This window comes from Harpia harpyja, chromosome 5 (assembly GCF_026419915.1).
Source record: "Harpia harpyja isolate bHarHar1 chromosome 5, bHarHar1 primary haplotype, whole genome shotgun sequence".
Taxonomy (NCBI): Eukaryota; Metazoa; Chordata; class Aves; order Accipitriformes; family Accipitridae; genus Harpia; species Harpia harpyja.
The window spans coordinates 58,835,872-58,860,236 of NC_068944.1; the positions used below are offsets into that span (position 1 = coordinate 58,835,872).

Consider the following 24,365-nt stretch of genomic DNA (forward strand, 5'->3'; position numbering starts at 1 on the left):
AAGTACTGTTGATCTACCAAAATAGGAAGCTAGTGGAGTAGCTTTCTTTTCCAAAAAGTGTTCTCTGTGATCATTGTACAGTATCTTAAAACTGGAGAAGCAGGGAAGAGGATTAATGGGTAACCCAGGTGTGGTGCTCTGAGATAGCTTTTGCTTCTTTCATAGTCAGATGTTAACACATTTGGCTGCAGCTTTTTATCAAGAGACTTTAAGGAAGTAGTGTGCTTTTTTTTTTTTTTTAGTGGAAAAGTAATTATGGACAGAAGGAGCAAGCAAAAGCAAAGATCAGTAAGATATGAAACAAGTAGTAGGGATTTGTTTATAAGTTTATTAAATGGATCAATGAATAGGACTGAACTCTTACTCTGAACTTACTCCAACTTTTCATCTACTTATGCTTTCTTCTTACTGTATACAGAGTAGTCTATTTCCTATCAGCCTTTTCCCTGAAGTAATCCATTAGATGTAACCTCAGCTGATCTAGTGGCAAAGAGGTCAAGACTCCTGCTGTCATATTAAACACTAGTTTGATCAAATACTGCACTGTATGAAGTGTCAAAAAAAAAAAAATCCAGGGAATCCCTTAGCTGACTCTTTTTGTATTTATGCTACACACTTAATAGATAACTGACTTCTTAGAAATAACCATGAACCTACTACTATGTACCATTGCCATCAGTAAAGGTGACTAATTCATAGTTGTCAGTTACTTAGAGTTTAAAACAAATTCTGGGTGGGGTACCTCGTAGCTCCCATTGCTGATGATGTTCCTCAGTTATCTGCCTTCCTGAGAGGCCTCTGCCTGTCCCATAGGCAAAGCTCTCTGAAAAGGATACTTGTTCACTTAAGATCAGTCCATGCTAAAGACTTGTCTCTGGTGTCCACTAGAAATGAATAGACAAGAATTTTATTTTATATATCATGTAAGAAATGAAACTGTGCTGCTAGTTTCTTGGTGGTGTTATCCCCATCTGTTTTCCTCAAACGTCTCTTTTACCTTCATGTACTTAAGTGAATGGGCATACACCAAAGAAGAGGCTGTTTTGGGTTTTGTGGGGGGCTTTTTTGCTTGTTTTTGTTTTTTTACCATCTGTACTGAGCCTTGAGGATATAGAGGTATATTTATCATGGTATTCTTTTTTTATTTAGTTTGTATTAGTTCAAGCGCTAATGGCTTGCTTTATCTGTTAGCACAAATAATTAATACTGTTCAGAAACCTGTGTGTTAATAAACAAATGCCTTCTCCAAAGCATATTCTGTACTTGCATCTAAACGTGGCAAGATTTGACAGCAAGCTGACTGTTTCTGTTGTGCAGTGCCTCGGAAACAACTTCCATGGGTACTTTATGGTCTAATTTTGTTTCCTTTTTAAGTTCAAGTTGTGTATGTAGTAATGTGTATAGAAATTAATGACTTAGTGTTAAGGCACTTGCTTGCTGTTAGATAGCTGCTGAATGCATTAACATCATTTTGGTGCCAATTAGTACCACAGATTGAAAGCATTAAGGAGTTGTCACCTTGTGCTGATAAAGGCATGGTATCACAGTATTTGAAAGTAGGGATAGGTCCTCAAGCAGTGCTAATAGGATTGGTCTTATGCTTAAAGAAGTTTAAGATGAGCGAAAAGGAAAAACTGCTTGAATTCTACAGTCTCCAAATCCTGGTTGAGAAATGAGTTTTCAAGTAACACAGCTATTTCCTGTTTCTATAAAATAATGGCTAATAGTTTCTTATGGCTGCATAAAAGATTGCTTTTCTAAAAGAAGTGTTGTTGACATTCCCTGTAAAGCATAAATGTTATTCCATTGTATATATTGTATATTTAATATATTGTATATTATGTATTGTATATTCCATTGTGTATATTGTATACATTGTATATTTAAAAAGAAACAAAACCAAACAAAAAAACCCCCAACAGATCAGAGCACAAATTATGAACCACAGCTGATCATAGAACAACTTGAAGAAAGGTTCTAAGTGCTGCCTAGTATGCATTATTTTCTATAGCCTTTCTTGCAGACTCTTCAACTTTTTTAATTCAGGAAAAAAAATCTGCACTCTCAAAAAAAAAAAAAGATGGTGGTGGTGGTAAGTGATATCTCTGTGATTCATCAATCCCAGAAATTCCAATTATCCAGTTATTCTACTATCATTTTCCTAAAACGGATTGTAAAACCTTGACGGGCTTGTTTCCACTGCTGTTGCTGTATGATGTGGCAGGTGGCATTTTGAAATTGACCACTGGAGGAAAAAGACATGGAAAACAAGTACTTGTGTAAAAGTCATTAACCATATCAGGGATCTAGTATAGAGTTAAATGACATAAATCAACTTTCCACTGAATTTGTGTGCACATAAAGTGTGCTGATAAGCTCAAAAATTTTTCTACAGAAGTTGGCATGCACATGTAAATAATCATGGAATCATAGAATGGCTTGGGTTGGAAGGGACCTTAAAGATCATCTACTTCCAACCCCCCTGCCATGGGCAGGGACACCTTCCACCAGACCAGGTTGCTCAAAGCCCCATCCAACCTGGCCTTGGACACTTCCAGGGATGGGGCATCCACAACCTCTCTGGGCAACCTGTTCCAGTGCCTCAGTTAAAATCTTTAGAGAATCATTTTATCATATCTGGGGAGTAAGGACAACTGAAACTAATTTTCCAAGCAAGGTTTTTACAGTTTTAATAATGCTAGATACAAAGGAAACTGCTGTGCTCTAACAAGGGAGGAGGGCATTAGAGGGGAAACAATGGAAGTGACTACTTGCATAAGAAACATTAGTGCATAAAGGAGAAATGACACAATTTGTGCTTTCCCATGTGAGTTTTATCATAAAATTTTTGCACCTTCTATTTGTATCTAACTAAAAGACTAGTTGGTCTCTTGGGGGGGAGGGGGAGAAGGAAAAGAAATTTTAGAGATCAGAATACCTTAATTTGCTCATTTAATGCTTCATCTGTTGGTCTGTGAAGATAATTCTCAAAGTTAATGACATTCCTTGAACAGTAAAGGGACTTGGTCTGTTGTATTCTTTAAGTAGTTAAGTTTTTGATAGGCAGCAGGAAGACTGGGATGCACCATTATATTGACTGTATGTGTATAAATGCACTTTTTATTTCATTATGTGATAATGACTTATTGACATAGACTGCTAATCTAGCTTTCGATTCCGTATTTGAATCTAGAACAATCAAAACAATATCTTTCTTAGGTGCTACAGCTGTTAAGTGTCTTTATCATCATACAATATTGGAAATACAGGATTTATGCTGATGGATCAGATCTCTGGTCATCAGACAGAGTATTGATGCAAAAAAAAAAAAAAAATACTGAGTGTGGCCACAGCTAAATGTTTCAGAGGTGGTGAAGAAATTTCATCTTGGGCACTTGTGAAGAAATCAGTTAAGGACATCAGTTCCTATTTAAACATGAAATCTGTTAAGGAAGCAGAAGAATTGCTCTGTACTAGAATAATTCTTAATTATTTAAAGTGTCGATTCTTCCTTCCCTCCCCATTTCCCCCTGTCATTTGGTTGTATTTATTGCTATTATTCAGGATTGAGTCATACTTCAGGTCCACGTAAATCTAAATACTCATCCACAAGATATTTGAAAACAGGAAGTTTCTTGTCTTAGGACCTGCAAGAAGGTCTTAAAGTAGTTGGAAATTCATCTGTTTTATTGTTTCCAGTAGCTTTTAAATTGTTTGGAAAATACAGAAAATCAGTTTGATATAAAGCTGTCTAGAAGTTGACTTCCAAAACAAAACATGACTTGATAGATATTTGCAAATGATTTTTCCCAGATTCACTGGATTTGCATTTCATAATCATTGCCTTTATTTTGCATATTAAATTTCTGTAGAAAATACAATACTTCTGGAAAGCAGTAGTCTGTAATACTCACTTGTCAAACTGAATTTCAGCTGGGACTTTAGACGTGGTTTGAAAATGTTTACTAGATCAAGCCATTAGTTGCAAATGAAGTTCTGCCTTCTTGAAATGGTATTTGAGTTAGATACTCAACACTTCAACATTAACAAAACTGTAACTTCAGGAGTGTCTAGAAATTATTTTTCTGTGTATTTGTAGAAACATGGAGGTCACAAACAGTGATTATGTCTCCCGGTCAGGTAACATCTGAAGAAGGTTTTTCAAGATTGGAGTATTGGATGTAGGTGCTTAAGATCTTTATTGGATCTGGTCTGTAACCTACAACGTTTCTATATTAAAATGAGCATTTCCATTTCAGTATGCACTGCTGTCTTAAGCTTTTGTATTCTTAATCATGTTTTTTCTATAAATTTGCTTCTATTCCCTACTCTACACTTAGTGCTCGTATGCTAGTGAAACAGCTGCTTTTTGTGTCTCACATTTTAAAATGTGGTATGGTTGTAATGCTGTATGACAAGCTGGATAATACTGGGTCAGCAGAGAGAAGAGGAAGTCTGGAAGTTGTAGGCTTCTTGAGTGAAACACTGCACACAAAGTGTAAAGATGCATCACGTTAACAGCCCTCAAAATAAGAATATTTTCCCAATATGTTTCTTGAAAGGTTGTCTCTTTATGATAGTATATGGGGTATACAAGCTAGATCGTTGTTTGGTTTTTATATCATGCATTGTCTGTTAAGAAATTGGATGTGTCACTATGCATGTGTTGCTGTGCATTAACAAGCATGTTTAGTAGGTTTTGCTCTTGTACCAGAGGATGAGAGGCTCTTGAATTTCAGTAGTCATGTGCAATACTTAGAAATGTTTCTGTTAAATTAATTTTTGTGATTGAAGAGAGAGACTCTGGTGCCCATTAACATAATGGAATGCCCTTTGTAGAGGCTGGTAATTTTCATTCTTGCTTTTGCAATGAACTTGAGCAAATATTGCGCACTCTCTTAACTTCATGCATGGGATATTTGTTGCTTTGCTCTATTTTCTCTACTTAATCTATTTGGAATCTATTTATAACTTGTAAATGAAATTCAGGTGTTTTCTTTACTTGGAGCTGTCCTGTAGTTGAAATCATGAATGTGGAATTGTAATTGATGCTTACTTCATGTATCTAATAGAGAGAACTGGGGCAGTCCTTCTGCTAAGAGTTGAAGCAGAATCATTCAACTAAAAAGCTTGTGCTTTTGAGACTCTTAATGGCTTTCAGTGTACCTTTGAAAATTCTGAGGAAAATTTTGTGGATGGAAAACTGCCTTTTTTTTTTTTTTTCTTCTTCCCCTTCTCCTAAGCTGTTGAAAGAAAACAAAGGATGACTTCTCAAATTAGACTTACTTTCTTATGGAAACATTATCAGCCAACTAAGAAGTTGGGCCAGTGCCTGTTGTACTGGATGCCACACAAGGTGACTTTTATACTGTTTAGTGTGTTTCTTGTAGCAGTAAAGGGGAAAGGGATCAGACTTCAGTTATCTGTAATCCCATGTTACCTTCACCTGCAACAACTTTTATAAAGATCCAGTTGTTCTAGAAGACAAAGTACTAGTTTTGCATAGGAGCAAGTACCTGATTTTGGGGGCTTTTTTATTTTTTAACTGCATTCTAACTTCATTACTCCTGAACTTGGCACTCTTTTCTTAGTCATCTGAAAGGCTTTTTGTACCAAACAGAACTTGTCTCCCTCTTATTAAAGATAAGCCAGACCTTAATTAATCTGACTTTTGTATGCCTTATATCATCAAAATATGAAACTGTCTTTCTTTCACCTAGTGGGATTCCTTCCAAAGATGACAATTTAGGTGGTCTGAGCATCTAAATTAGGTGTCTTCCTAATTTTGAAATTTTTGGCAACTTATGTCCTAAAACTATAATACAAGGGTTAAGCATACAGGATGTACATCTCTTATCAGAGCTGTAAAATGCTATTCTAAATTTAAAAATAACAGAGTTTATAATTCTGGAGTTGTTTTCTGTCATATTATACTAATGCATATTGAAACTACACTATTTTAAACACTGCTTGAGGCAGCTTTCAGTTTTTTCTTTTGGGCTCTTTGGTGATGGGAGTTCTTATTATAATCTGTGAAACATTCCTGTTAGATGTAATTAAATAGCAATCTTGTCTCTTTAAAAATACATTCTAACAAGTAGATAGGCTGCTGAAAGTGAAACAGTATACTGTCATTGCTTATTGATTTGTTTGTTCCCAGGCAAACCAATACAAAGCATAAAAACAAGCTTTCTTTTTGTCAGTCAAAAATGCAAATAACTTATGAATTGCACTGAGGCACTTGATTTACGCAATCTGGTTCCCGTGATTTATGTTTTACTCAATTTTCAGGGCCGCTTCTGAAATTAGAGTATTAAATTCTGAGAATAATCTTATTTTATACATATGCCTCATATATAGTCTTCTCAGGAGATACTTGGGGATGCGTATCTTCAGTGCACCACATTTGTGACTTTTCATCACAAAACGCGGTCACCTACATGGCTGCTTCATGTGGAATCAACAGCAAGTTCTAAAGAAACTGAGTAATTATGGCCCCTGCCCCCCCATCTCTCTGGGATAAACCTCCCTCCCTTGAGAGGGAAGGAACAGGGGAAATAAATTACTTTTTACTAACGTAATATTGCTCAGAAAGCATGCATATTAAATATATGGATTGTAGAATTCAACATCACAACTCTTCTGTTGCTGTGGTATCGGGACATTGTGTTAGCTACTAGAAACAGAATAATACCATCTAATCAAACTGCGAAGACGTTCTTTCACACCCGGCATCCAGTCTTCCTGCTCAAGTTTAGAGAGCGTTAGTGTACTTACTGTCCTGTTTCAGGGTTACGAGATCTTGTCAGCAGATAACTTTAAATCTGGTATGGCAAAAGGTGTAAACCAAATAATTGATTTGGAGTGGAAATAAGACATTTCATAAGTTGTACCTGTATTTGTTGGCACTCTCCTTTTTCTCTGCTGCTACTTTAATATTTTTTAAGGCAGATTAGTTTATTAGAAAAAAACACATTGTGAGTAACAGTTACTGAAAGGACTGTGGGCTTCTGCCTCCAACATTGATTCTGTAGAGATATTTAGCTTGATTACAAACTAACAATGACAGTAACAAGATTATCATTCAGTTTAATTAGATACATTTTGGTTTGCTCTGTTGTCTAGGTAGCAAATGGGTGGATGCTCTTAAGTGTTTGGTGGTGTTCTGCACACGTGTCGGGTCTGAGCCGATACTCCTCTCTGGAATCTTTTTAATTACGAACTCTTATGGCAAGGCATATATTAATTAGCAACAAGATATGAGGTTCCGATTCAAATTAGCAGATCAGTAGTATAACCCACAAATGCACAAAAGGACAGTTTATTTTGTTTATCTTTTATTAAGGGAGGCTCCTGGGATCAAGCTTCTTGTGGGGGCTTCTTTGGCTGATAGAAATATATCTTCCACCAGTTTGGAAAAAAGACTGTTAAAGGGCTGGGGTGGAGGTCAGTCACAAGAGAAAGCTTTTGCCACTTTTAGGGCGGCAGTGTTGCGTGGTGGTGCTGGGGCTCTCCCGCCGCCCTCCCCCTCCAGCAGATACTCCCAGCTGCAGGGCAGCTGCTGCTGCTGCTGCTGCTGCAAGTCCGAACATCAAAACAGACGGGCAGGAGGTCTGACAGAGTTACTGGTGCATTTATTCCCCTTTAACTTTGCAACTGTAATTAAGTGAAAAAGTGAGTTGTCACATGTAAGAACTTTATTGCTCCCTTTTCTTTTGAGCAAGTTTTTAAAATCCTTTGAAGAAGCTGTGCGAGGAGCCGGTTTTATCTAGAGAGAAGCTAAAAACATCCAAGTAAGTTGTTTGAATCGTTTAAGATCAAATGTTCTGGAATAAAAAATTGCCTGATGGCCCAGATTCTTTTCTTTCTCCCCTAGTTTTGGAGAAACAGTGTGTTGGCTAGTGTTAGGGACGAATTTGTTTTTTCTGAGGGGGAAAAAGTGGGGGGAGGGGAAAAAAGACTGCTAAAATAGGCTGTGGGGGAGGGAGTTGTGTGGCTAGCTTTTGCTTTTTCGCTTAGAATGTGCATGTCTAGAGATAGTTTGAAATAGTTTTTCTGCATACTATCCATTCTTTCAAGATTTGCCAGACTCGGGGCAGGGGGGAAGGTTGTAGCTCATCTTATTTTTTTATATTGATTGTAATCGCCTCATTTGAAACAGTTCTAAGGCTGTCCATTTTTTGTTCTTGTTTTACATCAGTATAAGCTTGCTTATTATTAAAAAAGAAAATCAAATAAATGGGCGTATGGTTTATTGTTTAAATATTACACCATTTGACTGTGTATCTAGTGTAATATTGTATATTTGAGTTTCCTAAACCCTAGCTTTCAATGTCCCAGTGATAAAAATGTTCTTACTTGCCACCTTAATAATTCTCATAAATGGGAACAAATTGATTTTTAGAGTTACCAGCTCCTGAGAAGGGTGAAATGTTTTCCTTTTTAGTTAAATCTATCTGAATTACGTTGAGTTAGATACTAATGCAAGGTGAGGCATTCAGTGCACAGTCTGCAGTGTAGTTAAGTACAAGTTGTGGTACTGGTTTTCTCTGCTTGGGCATCTTGGCTTTTAGATTACAGTGCAACAGCATGAGTGAGCAATATTTTAATGTTGTTGTGATGCTGCCTGCCGCCGCCCTGGCCTATTTAATACTTTTACCCAGGACTCAAAGCACTGGGTGTTTTCGGAGGAGGGAGGGGAAAAAAAAAGCGCCCCATAAGTGCTACTGCAAGGAAATTCTCAAAGGATTGCTGTGTGTATTACTGCTGCACACACCGGTTTAAATAAACATCCTTCCTTAAGAAGAAAAAAAATTAAATCATGATTCCAAAAATACTTTATTGTTGGGACTAGCATTTAACCCATACAGCAAGTTTAGCTTGTAGACAAAAGGATTCATTTTCTTCTTGTTGCTTACAAAACTGAAAATGCTGTGAAGCTAACAGTTCCCGAATGCTTTAAGACATTTTTTAAAAAGAATATTTTTTAAAAAAACTTCACTCACCACTTTTTTAACTGGTTCTGGACTCGTAAGAAATAACTGACAGGGTTTATATACAGTTGTCAACATAAGTAACACAAACTATTATTTTAATATTGAGCGCAAGTTTGTTACCATTAGAACTTGTTTATGAACAATTATAGTGTAACAGAATATTGCAAGCAGTTCTTGGGGATTTTTTTTGTATGCTTCAGTATTGTATAAAAAAAATTTTAAAAGTTTTCTGTGTCTTTAAATATTTTAGCCTTTTTAACAAACTAGTGCTCTGCAACCACACTTGAATACAGGAAACCTTTCTTCTTCTGTACCGTCATCATTTGTGATACATCCCCCTACTGTACACTCGTTCATTTGTTCCCTGCCATGTCAGTCAAATGTGTGTGTCTAGCAAACTATTCTGTCACCATCGTGGGGGCTCTGCCTGTGCCTGGAACTGACAGCAGGTACAGAGAATGCTCTCAAACAGCCTTGAATGAATTTTTTTTATTATTATTTTAATTTTTATTTCTTTTTTTTTAGTCTCATTTTGGTTTTAGAAGGGAAATGTCTCGTCTCTGGTATGGGAAGAAGGGAAGAAAGCATCAGCCAGTTAATCATAAATATGCTCTGGTAATTTTCAGTGTAGTATTTCTGTGTAGTTCATTTCTGTTATTGCATTCCTGTAATGTTGTGGTGCAGAGACAGTTGCTGGAAGTTTAAATTTTGAATGTGTAAACAGGATGCTAAGTCACAAATTTTCATTACTTTTAGATGCATAACCTAATTGCTGGTATTACATTGGCATTAGATAAGAAAAACTACTTTGAGCATTAAGGGGTTCAGCAGGTTTAAAATGTTTGGGTTTTTTTCCTTTTGGAGTAATGCTTTTTTTTTTCCCAACAAAAATGTGATTTATAGCTAAATACTGTGAACAGTAGTTTGCACTGGCATTTAATTAGAAAAGTGTAAATCTCATGAGCTACCATTTGATTAAACCTTTTCAGAAGTCATTGAACCATATGAAGGTCTGATAATACTTCTAAATGGATGGAGATGAGTCTGCTGTAGTCCCACTCTCACATTTATAATGAAGGGGGAGACCAATAACACTGTTTTTACAGTTTATTAGATTTATGAAAGTAACTGTGGTGTTTTTTCAGTGTTGTTTTCCCTAAAAAGGCTTGTATTTGTATTAGTATGTAAAGGAAATGGTTCTCAGTGAGACTTGCAAAACAGTAACATCTTGGGGATAGGGAGGAAGTGATCTTGACAATGTAATTTTTATGCTTTTACCAGCTGGTAGATCTGGAAGGTATTTTTCATTCAGACTCTGCCTGTGACAGGCTTTTTACCATCTTTTTAAGAGTTAGATTTCTGAATTTTGGTGCATACTTTTGGAGGTGCTGTTGACTTTGGGTTTTATTTTGATCTTTATTTGTAGCCAGGCTACTTGCAGAATATGAAAATCTCATGTGATGACAACTGGTTTTGTAAACGTGTGTTCCTAACTAACAAAATATTTTTTAAATAATAGGCTCTTAATTTTCCTCTGTGGCAATGGAACATAGAATCAATATGCAATTCCTAAATTAACTCAAATGTAATTTGAACGTACCCTGTAGCAGTGTAAAAGGTATCTGAAGTTTACCAAGAATGTTTTCTTTAATATATATCTATATATGTAGATACATAGATAGATCTTGCCCAGCTAATTAAAAAAGTAGTAGTATCGATTGTTACAATTATTTCCCTTAGGACCAACACTTCGTTTTAGCCAGAGTCCAACTATGCTAATAAAAGTAATAGGTATCAGCTCTTAAGAAGATATTGAACTGAAGAAGACTGTATGAGAATCTTCTCTGATGTGAGAGAGGTAGAGAACAGGTTATTTTAATGTGTAAAGTCAAATCAGAAAAAAGAGTATAGAAGTATCTACAGATGGGAATATTTTTAAAATGTTGCTATGTCAACAAGACATGCTCTATTCTTGAAGTTGGGGGGGTTTTCCTTCAATGAATGATCATAAAGCTAATGTGCAAGTGTAACCTTATACAAAAGGGGGAAGGAGTATTGGTACCATTACTTCTTTGTTATGCAAGACAAAGTGGGAAGCATTAAAGACACTGGCAGCATATATGAAATACGGGTTTTTGACTAAATGTTTCATTAGTGGTTGTTCTGAAATTTGGATGAAAACCCTCCTGACATGAAATAACATAATTGCTGGACCAAATAGAGTGATATAATAAAACAAGAATGCTTGCTTGAAGCAACTAAATCACCCTGGATTATTTACTTGAAAAGCCTTTGTTATTTTCACGGTGATAGAGTAAACTTGAGCTGAGCATTGTAGGGTTCGATACTTTCCCAGGATAAGAAATCAAAATTTTGGTGACTAACCAACGCATTATGCTTCCCCTTCAAAAAGCCAGTAATGTTGGCTTCCCACTTGTTTTAGTAAATCTGTTTGGTATTTACTGTGTCTCTTTATTGTACTGCAACACAAGAGATGCCAGTAAGTTTCTAGAATGTCAAAAATGCAGGCAACCATTCTTTCTGTCAAAGCACTTTAGATGAAAGACATCAGACAATGCAAGAGAACAAAAGGTGGATTGCCTTCTGTGGGAATGCTTGTTGGAATGCTTTGCAGAGCTTCGATAGGCAGCATAGCCAAAGGGGACAAAACCAAGGAAAACTTACCTTTGGCTTTTGTATTCTTAAGATATTATGCAAAGGGAATTCAAGTGGTGTTGGTTTTAATAGCTTGAATGATTTGAGACTTGCATGACTTCTGAGGTTCTTGATTTATTGGTTAACAGTAGTTGGTAAGCTAATGGCTGTAGTTTGGCTATTATGGAGATATAATAATAGGGGCTTACATGGGAAAGATGAGAATTTAGTATTTCATCCCTATGGATGTCAGAACTGTAAGGCTGCATCAATCCAATAATACTGCTTGCTACAAAGATCTTTTTAAAGTCAGCTTTCCATACTGAATTTTGTTTTGGAGTAATAGAGTGAACTGATGATCTGAATATCTTTAAAAAATAAAAAAATAGAGTGCAATTTCTTACACTGATCACTAAGCCTAGAACTTTTCCTTGATGACAGTTATTTGCCATACCCACTGTCCTAAATAATTAGGGGGTTTATGCATCATGCCTCGACTAGATCTTCCGTTTAATTATGAGGTGTTACATTGTTTACATTTTTTATAATTGTGAAATACTAGGCCTCTGTACAAATGCCGTCAAAGTACAGTAGCAGATGAACATTTGAGAAGGTTGATTATAAGCTGAAGGAAAACAAATGAGTAGTAGAGGCTTATATTTTCTCTGTATGTTTTTAATGGTCTGTGCAATCTGAAGTTGATCTTAGTTGATCCTTTTTCTGATTAAAGGAAGAGACAAATGTTTCCATACTGGGCTGTGATTGTTACCTAATTCTAAGCATGTATGGCACTTTCTTGTCATACCTGAGAGGATCTCTGCATGGCACTATCAGAACTGAGATGTAACCTTGTTCAGCCTGCCTTCTCCTGGAGCGGCAGCTTGAGGTCAGGCACCAGACACACTGAACCTCTGGTTTCTCTGCTTGCTAGTGCTGAAACTTCCTTAAATTGTTTTGCAAGAGAGCTGGGTTTTATTAGTGATGCCGCTACAGATCTTTTTTTCTTTGGACAAAGTGAGTTAAGTTGCCTGACTTGCCTCTTTAAGAAAGTAATTTTAATAAATCTAATTCTTAGTTCTTTGCACAAACATCCTAAACTTTGTTTAATGTTTCCCATGTAAATTTAGTTCTCTTGATGGCTTTATCATCTCTCTGAAAATAGTGATTTTTCATATCTTGAAAAAAGAGTTTGTTATAAAGGTTTCTGGACTCAGTGTAACACTTTGTGTGCTGCAGGCTTTGATTGCTTTCTTCTCAAGTTCATTTATTAATTCTGGTTATTGCAGATGTTTTAATTTGTCTTTGGTATATGTTAATTATGGCTTGGTACAGTTGCTGTGGGCTTAGAGCACTTTGAGGCAGATATTCAACAGTCCATCCTGCTGGGGGGACAATACTGATCACAGGGAGAATGTTGCTATCAGGTAACATACTCAGCTCTTCTGTCCCTGCTCTGGAAACCACCTTGGTGTGCCATACAGTTCCAAGATGGCCAGTTTTAAAGGTATTGAAAGAGAGGAAGAACCACAGTGCCAGCCAATTCAGGGGACTGCTGTGACTCTCCAGTCCCTTTCCTCTGCTTAAAATGGCTAGCTCTTGTACCTTCCTTTCCTTGTCACCAGTAGAGTGACAGGGAGCTGAATTGGCAGAAAACCACACGAGACAGGAAATGGTTAGCTTTGCAGCCATACTCATTAAAAATTAATCAAATTAAATGAGTCTTAGTTTTTTTTCAGAATGATACCTTAAAACTGTTTATCAGATATGGTAAACCTCATGTATTAATGCATTATTGTAGTGTAATCAGTATGTCCCAGATAATCGTATTTGTGATGGCAAAGACTTCTTCTTCGATATTGCTTTCTCTCAAGCAGTGTCTAACATTTTGGGAGGAAACGAAATTTGTCTGAAAAATAGTTAGTGTTTTCTCTTAAAATATTCATAACAGCATTCAGTTCACAAATGCACCTTTTTATTTTCATCAGAAGATATTTACAGCCTTTAGAAAGGGTTTGATCCTTTCTTCCCCCTCCCCATTTACTGATGAATTGGAGATGGACTGATATTTTGCAGTAACTTTGTAAATGGCCTAAGAAAATTACATTGGCATTCATTTTTTTTTCAATTAAATATCCTGGAACTTTAAAGGTGAAACTTTTTTTTGACTCTCAAGAAATAATGTTCCTGAAGCTTCACCTGACTTTACACAGATGTATTAAGATTCAAAGTAAAATTGTTCAGCTCTCATTCTCTTTCTTAGTATTTGCTTTTTATTTCATATTCAGTTAATTGAGGGTATAAATAACATGTTGAAGAGAACCACTTATACCGCTACACAATCTCCATTCTTATCTTTCAGAAGCAATGTTCAGCTCTGATAAGATCCTCCTTTTCTCTAAGGAGACAGTTTCAGCTACTTGTTAACTGTGAAAGTTTAGCTGCTCTTGGTTTGAGGGTGGCAATTACACTGCCCTGTTAGCAAACATGCGTTAGGTGCGTGTGTGTTGGTCACTCGTGGCTTTAAGCTGGCAGAGGAACGCCTTGCTGGCATAAGCAGTTTTCATGTCTACACCTGCATATAGCAGACTGATATGACCAGTGTCTGAAAGGGCTGATGTGTCACCATCTGCATGGCAAACTGTCCTTCATGGACATTCAAACAATTGTAACTGCGTTTTCATGTGTATTGTTGAAGGACAAAAAAATTCCATATTAGGAATTTTGATTTCTGTTTTGCTCACTGTGTATGCCAACATAGGTTGCAAGAGTTAGGTACTCTGACATACTTTCAGAAAAACAAGGTTTAGAAACATGAGTTTTTCCAAAAGGAGAATCCTAAGCCTCTTGATTGGTTGAATCATTAGTATGCAAACCCTCAATTTGACTTATTGCATTAAATATCAAAACTGTTGTGTGTTCTGCTAAGTGGTTAACTCACATATGCATGGTCTGGAGAGTCAATCTCAAAGGCATTCAAGCTACAAGAGTCATATGACTCATCCCATGTTTTCTCATCAATGTTGCTATTATGAATAGAGCAGGTATTATTAGATCTCTAAGGATATATCCCATGTCATTTCAGCTAGTTTTTCAGCCTTGTTCTTCACGCATTTGATACATAACTGATTTGACTGTAAGGCTACCATAAGATAGAATCAAAAGCCTTGGTGAAATACAGATAAATGGCATCCACTGCTACTTGCCCAAAAATGAAAGAATTTTATTACAAAGAAACATTCTGTAGTGAAAACCACAGTCCAGTATGATGCATACAAAACTGCATTTGTCTTTCATGAATGAAAGACCTTGCTTTGCAGGTATTCCTAATGCTGGGTGAAAAAACTAATGAAGTTCTGTGCTAAAGAATGAAAGCTCAAAGTGAAATCGAGGTAGAAAGTAGCTCCTGGAGTGATCAGGAGAACAAACAGCTGACGTAGGGGCAGGGAGGGAAGGGAAGAAAATCACTGGTTTATTTAGCTTGGTGAAATAGAATAGAGGATTAATATGACTACAAAGAAGGAAAATGAAGAAATCTTGATGGAAAAGGAAACAGCATAAGCAGAGTATGAATTAAACCAGGTTATAAAACAGAATAAACTTCTAACTAATGATACTACTAATATTTCAAAACAGCCCTCTCCAGCCTTGCAGGGACAAAATGCTAGCTGTTTTCAAGATACATCTCAAATCAATTCCTGAATGAAATTGTAGAAGGTAGTTGCCGGTAGGCTTAGACATAAATGACTTTATGATTAATTGAGCTACAAATCTTGAAGTACGTAATCTTGTCTACTGCAAAGCAAAAGTAAAGCATGTTGACCTAAACTGTAAGCATTTTATAGAAGGTCAGGTACAGTAGCTGAACTGTTGAGGTATCTTAATGTACTCATTTAAAGCCTAGTTCAGTGATGAGTGGATGACCTTGAGACGGTTTGTCTTGTGGTTTACTCACAGAATTTAGTATGGACTGCATGCTTAAAACAGGCACTGGGTTTGAGAGGGTGGATTCCTTGCCCTTAATTTTTCTGTTGATAGTTTGACATTCTATGACATGCTATTTATGATGTTTGCCATTGCATACCAATGGTCTGCCACTATGCAGGCTTTTGTTCACAAAACAGATGTAAAGTTGCGATGTGACAGTGTGCAACAGGTTCAGGATGCCAAGGAGCTATTATTGTGTACATACTTGGAAAAGTATTCATGTTTCTCTCGGGTAAGAAATTTATCAGAACACCTTGTGCATGCTGTTCTGAGGATGCAGGCACCCCCACGGCATATGAAAAGGTGTGTCAGATCTTGATCACCCACCAAAAGGGTTGATAAGCAGTTCCCAGGTGTGGGAGTATGTTTGACAGGTTGAAGGCAAGATGGCATTGCCTATAAAACTGTCTCCATTCCAGTATGTGAAACAGCAACTATATAATGGTGTTGGGGATGATGAGTGTTTGGGTTTGGTGGTTTTTTTGGTTTTTGGGTTTTTTTGTTTAGGATTTGTTTTGTTTTGTTTTCAAGAATCTCCTTAAGTAACCACACATTTATGGCCCATTGTAAGTTAACTCCTGCCTCTTGTGATAGGGGCTGAGCTTAAAGAAGCATCAAGGCTAAAGGGTCCTCACATTATTGCTTTTCAGGATTACATTCAGAAGGTGCTGGTGGTGTGAACAATGTAATTTGCAATGAACTGTCATAGCAAATAAAAGGATAAAACTACACTATCACTTACATGCTTGGGTGGAATACTGTTAAAGCTCTGCATATAGCTACTTGACTCTGAGATTGCACAAACCAATACAATTTACAACAACTTTCTTGATATTTTTAAGAGAACAGTAGAAAATGGTGGAAATAAATTGAGTGCTAGTAATTACTGATTATTCAGTAATAAAACTGGATGTCACAAGTATTCCTTTTTCCTTGCCTTGCAGTTGCATGGGGTAGAGTGAACCATCGCTGCTCAAGAGCCAGTCATGCATGACTGTGGGCTCTGTACTCAGGACAGTGGCGAGTATCTGGCCAAACTCCTTGTAGTAGGGGCAGGTAGATGGGGAGCTGCTGGACTTGTGGTTATCTTCCTTTGCACTGTGGTAGGCTCTAGAAGTTTTTAATACACTCTTACTACATGGGACATCCATTTAATTTCTCCACCAGCTGTTTTAAGCTGCTTTCATACAAATGATGATTTTGAGTTGTTCTCAAAATCACATTATTGGCTGTAGTTACATCAAAATGACTGTTGTAGTCCTTTGGCCAGCTTGTTGCACCAGAGCAGCATGTCCTAGAGCTTTCTGACTAAAGGCTTCCTGGCTGCCAAAGTAGAGGTGCCATTTGGAGTGAATGTGTTGACAGATGAGCAGCTCCTGAAGCTTTGGAGGTGAATAGAAAGTCCAGGATAAAGATATTGTAAGGTAGTATTGGGGAGTTATTAAACTTTAGTCCTGCTACCTTGACTTTAACTGTATCTTCACTGCCAGATAGAAGAGTCAGAACCTACTGAGAAGCCTGAGGTTTGCTTCTAGTCTTTATCTGGGAAAGCAAACCAGGTTCACAGGATTCATTAATCTGGGTGTAAAGAGTGTTTGAGAGGACTTTGGGTGGAAGAGTTTGAGTTAAGGCATGCAACTCAGATTGACTTCTAATTTAGCATCCTGATACTGGTAACTTTATGCACTCCTTTATCAGTTCTATATTCATCCTAGAGCAGTGAGTTATATCTGAATGCTAGTGCCATGAGTGTTTAATTTGTAATTTTGCTGTGTCTACTCATACGTCTAAAATCATCTACATGTGCATTGTCCTTGCAGAAACAAACATCTTTTAGCACTTCTTGTTTGTTTGTTATCATTGCACATTTTACCTTCATAACTCTCCTCCACTTTTTTCTTTCTTACCTTTTTACTTTTCTTCAACTGTCAGTGGAATTATTGTCTTCCTGTCTCCATATTCAGGTAGTGTCAGTGGCTGAGTATCACCGCAGGATCGATGCTCTAAATAGCGAAGAACTGCGCACACTCTGCAGACGTCTCCAGGTGCCCTCTTCAGTAGTTTAAACCCCATCTCCAGATACTAAAACATCTTTCTTTGTAGTGTCTTTGATCAGGGCAAGTCCCACACTCGGTGGGTTTGTCTTGTGCACTACAAGGATCCAGCAGAAAATTCCTCTGTTTTGGATCTATTTAATTGTGCAATGCTATGATGGAATCAGTAATTTTGTGATGGAATTATTACTTTCAAACAGGAATTTTCTGTCAGAAATTGAAAATTTGTTCTTGGTACTGCTTGTCTTGGAGTGATGTGTTTTAACTTCCACTTTAGACTGGTGTGTTGCATTAGGTGGAAGCTTTCCTAAAAAGAATGCAAACCAGGTGAAGAATCCAAAACCTTGTTGCATGGGTGTTTAATTTTATATAGGAATCTTTCATCAAGAATCTCGCAGTACTTGGCAAGTATGAAGCTTCACAGCTTCTGTGGAATAGGTAAGTATTTTTCCCAATATGCAAGCAGGTGACTGAGGCAGTTTGATACAGCAAAGGTCATACACATGGAGCTGATAATGAAGCTGTCTGTTCCAAAAGCAATGCTTCGAAAACAGTACTTCAGATTTTTGAAGGTTTACTGATATGGACTTGAACTGGTATTTGCATTCTCTTTAGGTGTTTCTTAGTTCTTTGACAGTTATAAAATTGTTAGCTGCTGTGTACATCATACATAACTTACTGATGGAAAGCATAGCTTAAAACTCATTAGAAGTATTGAGTATTTTGTCTTCCTGTAGTAAATGGCTACTGAAACTAAAACGTTTCAGTTCTGTTTTTTTACTTGGATCTTGGGGTTTTTTTCACTTGTTATGTAATTACACATAAGAAAACGTTTTCTTAGCTCTTTTACTTCTGTTTATTTAATAATCAGTAATTAATTGCTTTAAAATGTTTTGTAAGTAGTACGGTTACATAAAGCAATAATGAGCATGAACCCAAAAGCTGCAGTTCTACTTCTATGGGAAAATAAGAAATTTTGCAAAAAAAATTTTCATTCCCACTTGAGAACAAAACAGTTCTCTTTCTGGCAAGTGGTTGTGGAGAATCCTTGTATGAATATCCTGGAAGTGCAAGAGCTCTTTCCAAATACCTTTCACCTGGAATGCCCAAACTCAAGGTTTAGACTGACTTGAAAAACCTGGTGTGATGGGCTGGAGACTATAAACTGTCTTCTCTGAGGCCATATAAGTGTTTGTGTGTAGACTGCATGGCAGTTACTAACCTCAGAAGCCCTGGAATCTGACTACAGGTCAGTCTGCTCTGTCAAAGTTTAGTGGGAAATAAATTTGCAAGTTTCGAAACTACACTGCGTTCTGTCAAACAGATACCTTTGAACAGACACATCTTTGTCCACTTCTATAAAGCAGTGTTCCTCCTAGAAGAAAGTTGCTTTAGTGTAAGAATAATTTAAAAAGGCAGAAAAATACAACAACAACAACAAAAACCAAACAAAAAAAAACCCCAAACCCAAAACCTCAACCCACTCCCCCCCTTCAATCCAAATTATTCATGTTTTGTATGGTGCACTTTAATCAGAATTGAAGAATAGCAAAAGGAATAAGCTTTCTGCTGTACACTTGAACAGTCCTGAACATTTATGGAGTTGAAGCAGTGGTATATGATGGATGAAAGGCATTTAAGGTGGAAAAGACTTGGATTGCCAAATAACATGTTTTATAGATAGCACTCTGTAATGCAGTCTGTAGGTCATCTTTTTGTACATGAAGCTGCATGGATAAATGCATGTACTTTTTTTTTGTTGTGATATGGAAATTAGTGCATAGTTTACATTGGAAATGCTTGTTACCTTCCATTGAAAAATGGAAGGCTTGAGCTTTTTGCTTGCTTGATACTTTCTTTAAGCGCACCTTTTCTTGAGTAAAGAATTAATATTGTAATTAAGTTACTGTATGAATATACTTTGATACTTCAACTTTATAAGCCTATTTTTAAGTAACAAGGAGTTTGAGGTAGTAACTTTTTCCATAATTCTTGTGGAGAGGAAAGGGATATCCTTTTTTTCAGCTCAGGTGGCTGTATTTGTTTAAATAGTCTTATCTGTATTTCAGAGTTTTCTTTGGTATGGGTTTTCTTTTGTTAACTAAGAAAGCTCTCCGCAAAAGCTTAGCAAAATTTATCTTGGTGGTATGTGAAATACCATAGTCGTGTCCTGTATGTTTAGAGTATGAGGTATGTGGCAAACACTGGTTCTTATTCTGGAGTTGGCAGGGGGTTTTGGTAGGTATTTTCTTGAAATTCTCAGGATTCAGGCTTTAAATAATTTGGACAGTTTGACTTGCAGTAAAACTTGGTTCAGGCTGATAAATTATTCAGACGCACTCATTCTTGTTAAGATTTTTTTCTTTAGTAAATCCCTCAACATTGTAATAAGTCTTGCTGCAGTGGCTTAAGTTACTAACTTCCTTCACTTTGTCCTACTCCTCTGTCAGACTTCACTATCCCCACAGCAAGTTTTAACTATTCCTGTAGCAAGAGTTACAGAAGGAAACCTTTTTGGGTCTCAGCTAGTCTAGTTCTCAACATGTGGCACTTTTGCTTGAAAGTGCCAATGAATGTGGACTGCGGTAAGAAGCTGTCATGAACTATGATACCTGATGAGGAGTTTTGTGGCCTTCTGCAGCCTCCACTAAACGGTGATCAATAGGGTAGATATATGGGGCAGTTATTTTAAACTACTACAGGATCTTCATGCGTAGTGCATCTTTGCCAGACCCCAAAGCTCACTATGCAGCATAAGTATTACTGCTGCTTTCCCCTCCCCACCCGCTCAATTCTTTCTTCTTTGATTCCCGTAAGTACTCCAGCAGATCAGCTTATGGAGCAGCAATATTCCTAGGGCTCCATTCAGACGCTTTACTCAATGTCCTTGACAGCAGTCTTTCCACATGTCTACTGTATATGTGAAAACTTTTACAAGTACTCTAAAAGAAACTGCTGAGAAATGTCCATGTTAAAGTTTCAGTTCCTTTTCTGTCTGGGTTTTTTAATTACATTTAATGTAAATGCTGTGTTAGTATTAAAATGCAAGCACTGTGTAAGCTGACCTCTGAAAAGCATTTGAAGTCCTTCAGCTGTATATGAGGACTCTTTTTTTTTTTTCTTTTCTTTTCTTTATTTTTTTAGCATAAAACCATAACTTTCTTCTGAGTAGGTGTCTCTGTAATTCATTGTTAGTATATAGTTGAGTACCGGCTTGCTATTGGATGCAGTGGAAATCTTGGTCAGATCAAATCTAATGGATTTCTTAACTTTTGAAGGAATTGCATAGCAGTATATAAGTAACTGCATGATTTTAAACCTGCAAAGTTTATCCTTCCTGTTAATAGAATTGTGAATACTTATTTTCTTGTTGTTCTTTTTGTAGATAACGACAAGAGAAGATATCAATTCAAAACAGGCAACAAATATCAAAACAGACCTGGAGCCTGAAGCATTCCGGCCAAATCTTAGCGATCCCAGTGAATTACTACAGCCAGAACAAATTGAAAAAGTATTAACTTATATATGTCATTTTTTAGAATTGTACATTAATGTATCACAAATGCTATGACCATAGTGTAAAACACACCAGTAAGAAGACCTTTTATGATATTAAATGCATAAGCACAACATAATTCATAGCTAAAATGTTGCTTTTTTTCTTAATATAACTTTCAATATACCATGACAACACTGGTCTGTGTCTCTGCCCTTATTTCATTCTTTCTTGAAAACAGCTTGGCTTTCACTACAGTTCTTGCTGTCTAGTCCAAAGTCATCTCATTAAATGTGTTTATTGAAGGTTTGGATCAAGGCTGATCGATGTTCAAAGGCACAGGAACAGGAGAGCAAGCATCCTTTACCATTCAGCTTGTTACCTGTTGACTTGAGTGATCTCGTTCCCCAGTACTGAGACATAGTATTGTTATGCAAGAATAACTGTGGGTTTACTGTCTTTAGATAAATCTTTTAGAGACCTTACCAAACACGTGTTCTTTGGTTGGTAAATCATTCTTCTCCTGCAGGTCACTGGTAGACCTAGGAGAAGAAACCTGCTTGAGAGACTAGGGATAGAAAATATGCATGTGAAACTTTACAGTTGGTCTGAAGTTTTAAACTAGCTTATAAGGCCACTTGTAGTTCAGAACAACATAATCAGCTTTCATTTATATGTAATATATTCTTAAAAATAGTAAAAAGTGTATTAACTAAGAGGATGGTTGTTATCTTGTTAACAGCTCACAAAGTCTCTTCCACCACGGACCATTGGCTATCCATGGACTCTTGTCTACAGTACTGCAAAGCATGGCATGAGCTTGAAGACTTTGTATCGAACTATGCTGGGATTAGACACACCTGTGCTGTTGGTTATCAAGGACAGTGATGGACAGGTAGGAAAATGTTTGTGTGGAGGTAGGGGACCCATCAAAAAAATGTTTGAGGAGCATAAAGGAATAGCTGACACTTTAGGCCATCATGGGAGACAAAATTGTGTGTATCAAGCTGGTTTTCCCCTTGGTAATTACGTAGATGCTTTAAAAACATGTTTCACTGTCAAGCAATCCTCTGACATATTACATTTCTAGGAAATTCTTTAATAACACAAGTTTACTGTCACAATGCATGAGTCTCATAATACCCAATTACTGAATTTACTTTTAGTATTCTTTTTTAAATGCACTTAAAGCACAAGAAATAGTCTCTGAAACTTTCTGATTCGGGAAGATCTTGTTCAGTTGGAATGTCATTGCCAGCTGCAGCCAATGCTCCTGGGTACATTCTTTGGCTGCAGCCAACATCTCTCATTTGAGGGCTGCAGGATCTTTGCTGCATAATGAATTTTTGTTCCCTGAGTCTCTCTAGTTGCGCTCTATTCTCCTTTGACTGGGATATGAATTCCAGAAAGTGGATCACATCTCACCATTTGAATAGCAAACATCCTTTCTTGAATATTCTAATAGCAGGTGAAATTACAGGCAGCATGAGACTTTGATTCTTTCTTTCTGAAACTTCTGTGCTCTGTCATGGAAGCAAGTTACCACTGTCATGAAGAATTGATAGAACCACTGCAAAATCTGTAGTATTTAGTTCATTTATCTGTCCCACTTCGGTAACCAGTTTTTATTTTCAGGAAGCATGGGCTCATATCACCTCATGTCATTCAGGGGTTCTGAAAACTGTAAATGAAGGGTATGTTTTCCTAATTCAAGTTACAGCTTGTTTTTTCCTTCTGTTTCCTGACTCAGGGATCCCTTAAAATAAAAATCCCTTCTAAATCTCTGCTAGTAGAGCACTCTTTCCCAGAAGTTCTTTAAAAGGGAACTTCTCTTCATTTACTTTTTAATATTGAAGATAAAAACTATTCAACAGACTTGAGATGTCTCAACAGATCCACTAGCCTCTTCAAATGTACTTTGGTAACTTCCCTTCTCTGATTTCCGTACTAACTTCTCAAGATTAATTTGTAAGATACCTACTTCCTAGTACCTGATTATCTGGCCCAGAAAGAAAATGTCCCTTTTCTGATAAGGGCTGTCTTGCCACCAACACGTAGTATTGTTCTGTTGCTGAAAGTATTCAGATGACCTTCCATATATGAATATCTCAACTTGCATTTTCAAAAAGTGTCATGGTTGCTGAACCAAAACAGGGAATTGATTCATAGACAAGTCAAATTTTTTTTTTGTGACAAATCTCAACTTACAGGCTGATGCCCAGGAACATGTATGAAAGTGTTGCTTGGACTTTTGGGTCAAGTAGCCACTGAACTTATCTTTCACAGTGTATGCCAGATCTTACCTAGGTTGCACACAAGAGTGAGTGAAATCCATGTGTATGCAGCAAGCAACATATGCTATAGAAGGAAAGGTTCAGACAAGTTTTACATGCTCAGTCTTTCACCAATGTAGTGAGAGTGTTGTTTTCAGTAGTTCTGTCTCTCAAGCTATTAATGATAAATGTCTTTGCATTTGACAGCAGAAAATTAATTTTACACTATCTTTGTATTCAAAACCTATGGAAATTCAGTGTAGAGTTTTTCTCCTTGATCATGGATCTACAATCATGAAAAGTAAGACAATGGTAGCCTACTATGCCCTTTGTTGGTAATTAATCAGCGTCATCCATTTTTTAAAGAACGTATTGATTTTTTGAAAGAGGTTAATTTGTCTTTAATATCTTGTAGCTTCCTGGCAGATAGTCCTATAAAACTGCTTTCCATGACTGAAAAAGAATCTGAGTACTTTTTTTAAAGGAGAGTGTATCCAGAAATAGTTTACTAGCAACATGCTAAGATAAATACTATTATGCCCTTCCGGAATGTCTTTTAAGAGAGACCGGGTGTCTTCATATTTTATGCTCCAAGATCACTGCCTGTTTTCTAAGCTATCTAGTCCAGAGAAGATCCCAAATGAGATTCAGCCTTTTTGAAGAATGACAGAATTATGACCAGATAGTTCCTTGCCATTTGCTGAGTGTACCTCTTCAGTCCTTTTTTGGCATTCTTTGTTCTGCCCGCTTTGTAGCTTCTATGTTTATGATAGATACTGGTTTTGTCTTATCCTCTGTTGAGGTACTTTTCCTTCAAACTAGAATTAATTTATTTCCTGGGCTGTTTCCACTGAGACCCTGTTCTTTGATGTCCATGTTTATGAAGACAGCCTTTATCTGATGTTGA

At 36.9% G+C, this 24,365-nt stretch overlaps 1 protein-coding gene across 12 annotated transcripts in view; it reads left to right on the forward strand.

The window, feature by feature from the left end:
- Window positions 1–24,365, forward strand: part of OXR1 (oxidation resistance 1) — a 305,008-nt gene that overhangs the window by 273,053 nt on the left and 7,590 nt on the right. For 8 of the 12 annotated variants that reach the window (XM_052786770.1, XM_052786769.1, XM_052786766.1 and 5 more), the window contains 3 exons: window positions 17,600–17,680; window positions 21,075–21,200; window positions 21,928–22,080. In XM_052786770.1, the coding sequence (XP_052642730.1) occupies window positions 17,600–17,680; window positions 21,075–21,200; window positions 21,928–22,080 (360 nt within the window). Of the gene's footprint in view, window positions 1–9,505; window positions 9,612–17,599; window positions 17,681–21,074; window positions 21,201–21,927; window positions 22,081–24,365 lie in introns of those variants that run through there. The other 4 variants (XM_052786771.1, XM_052786778.1, XM_052786776.1 and 1 more) reach the window with 3 other exon arrangements.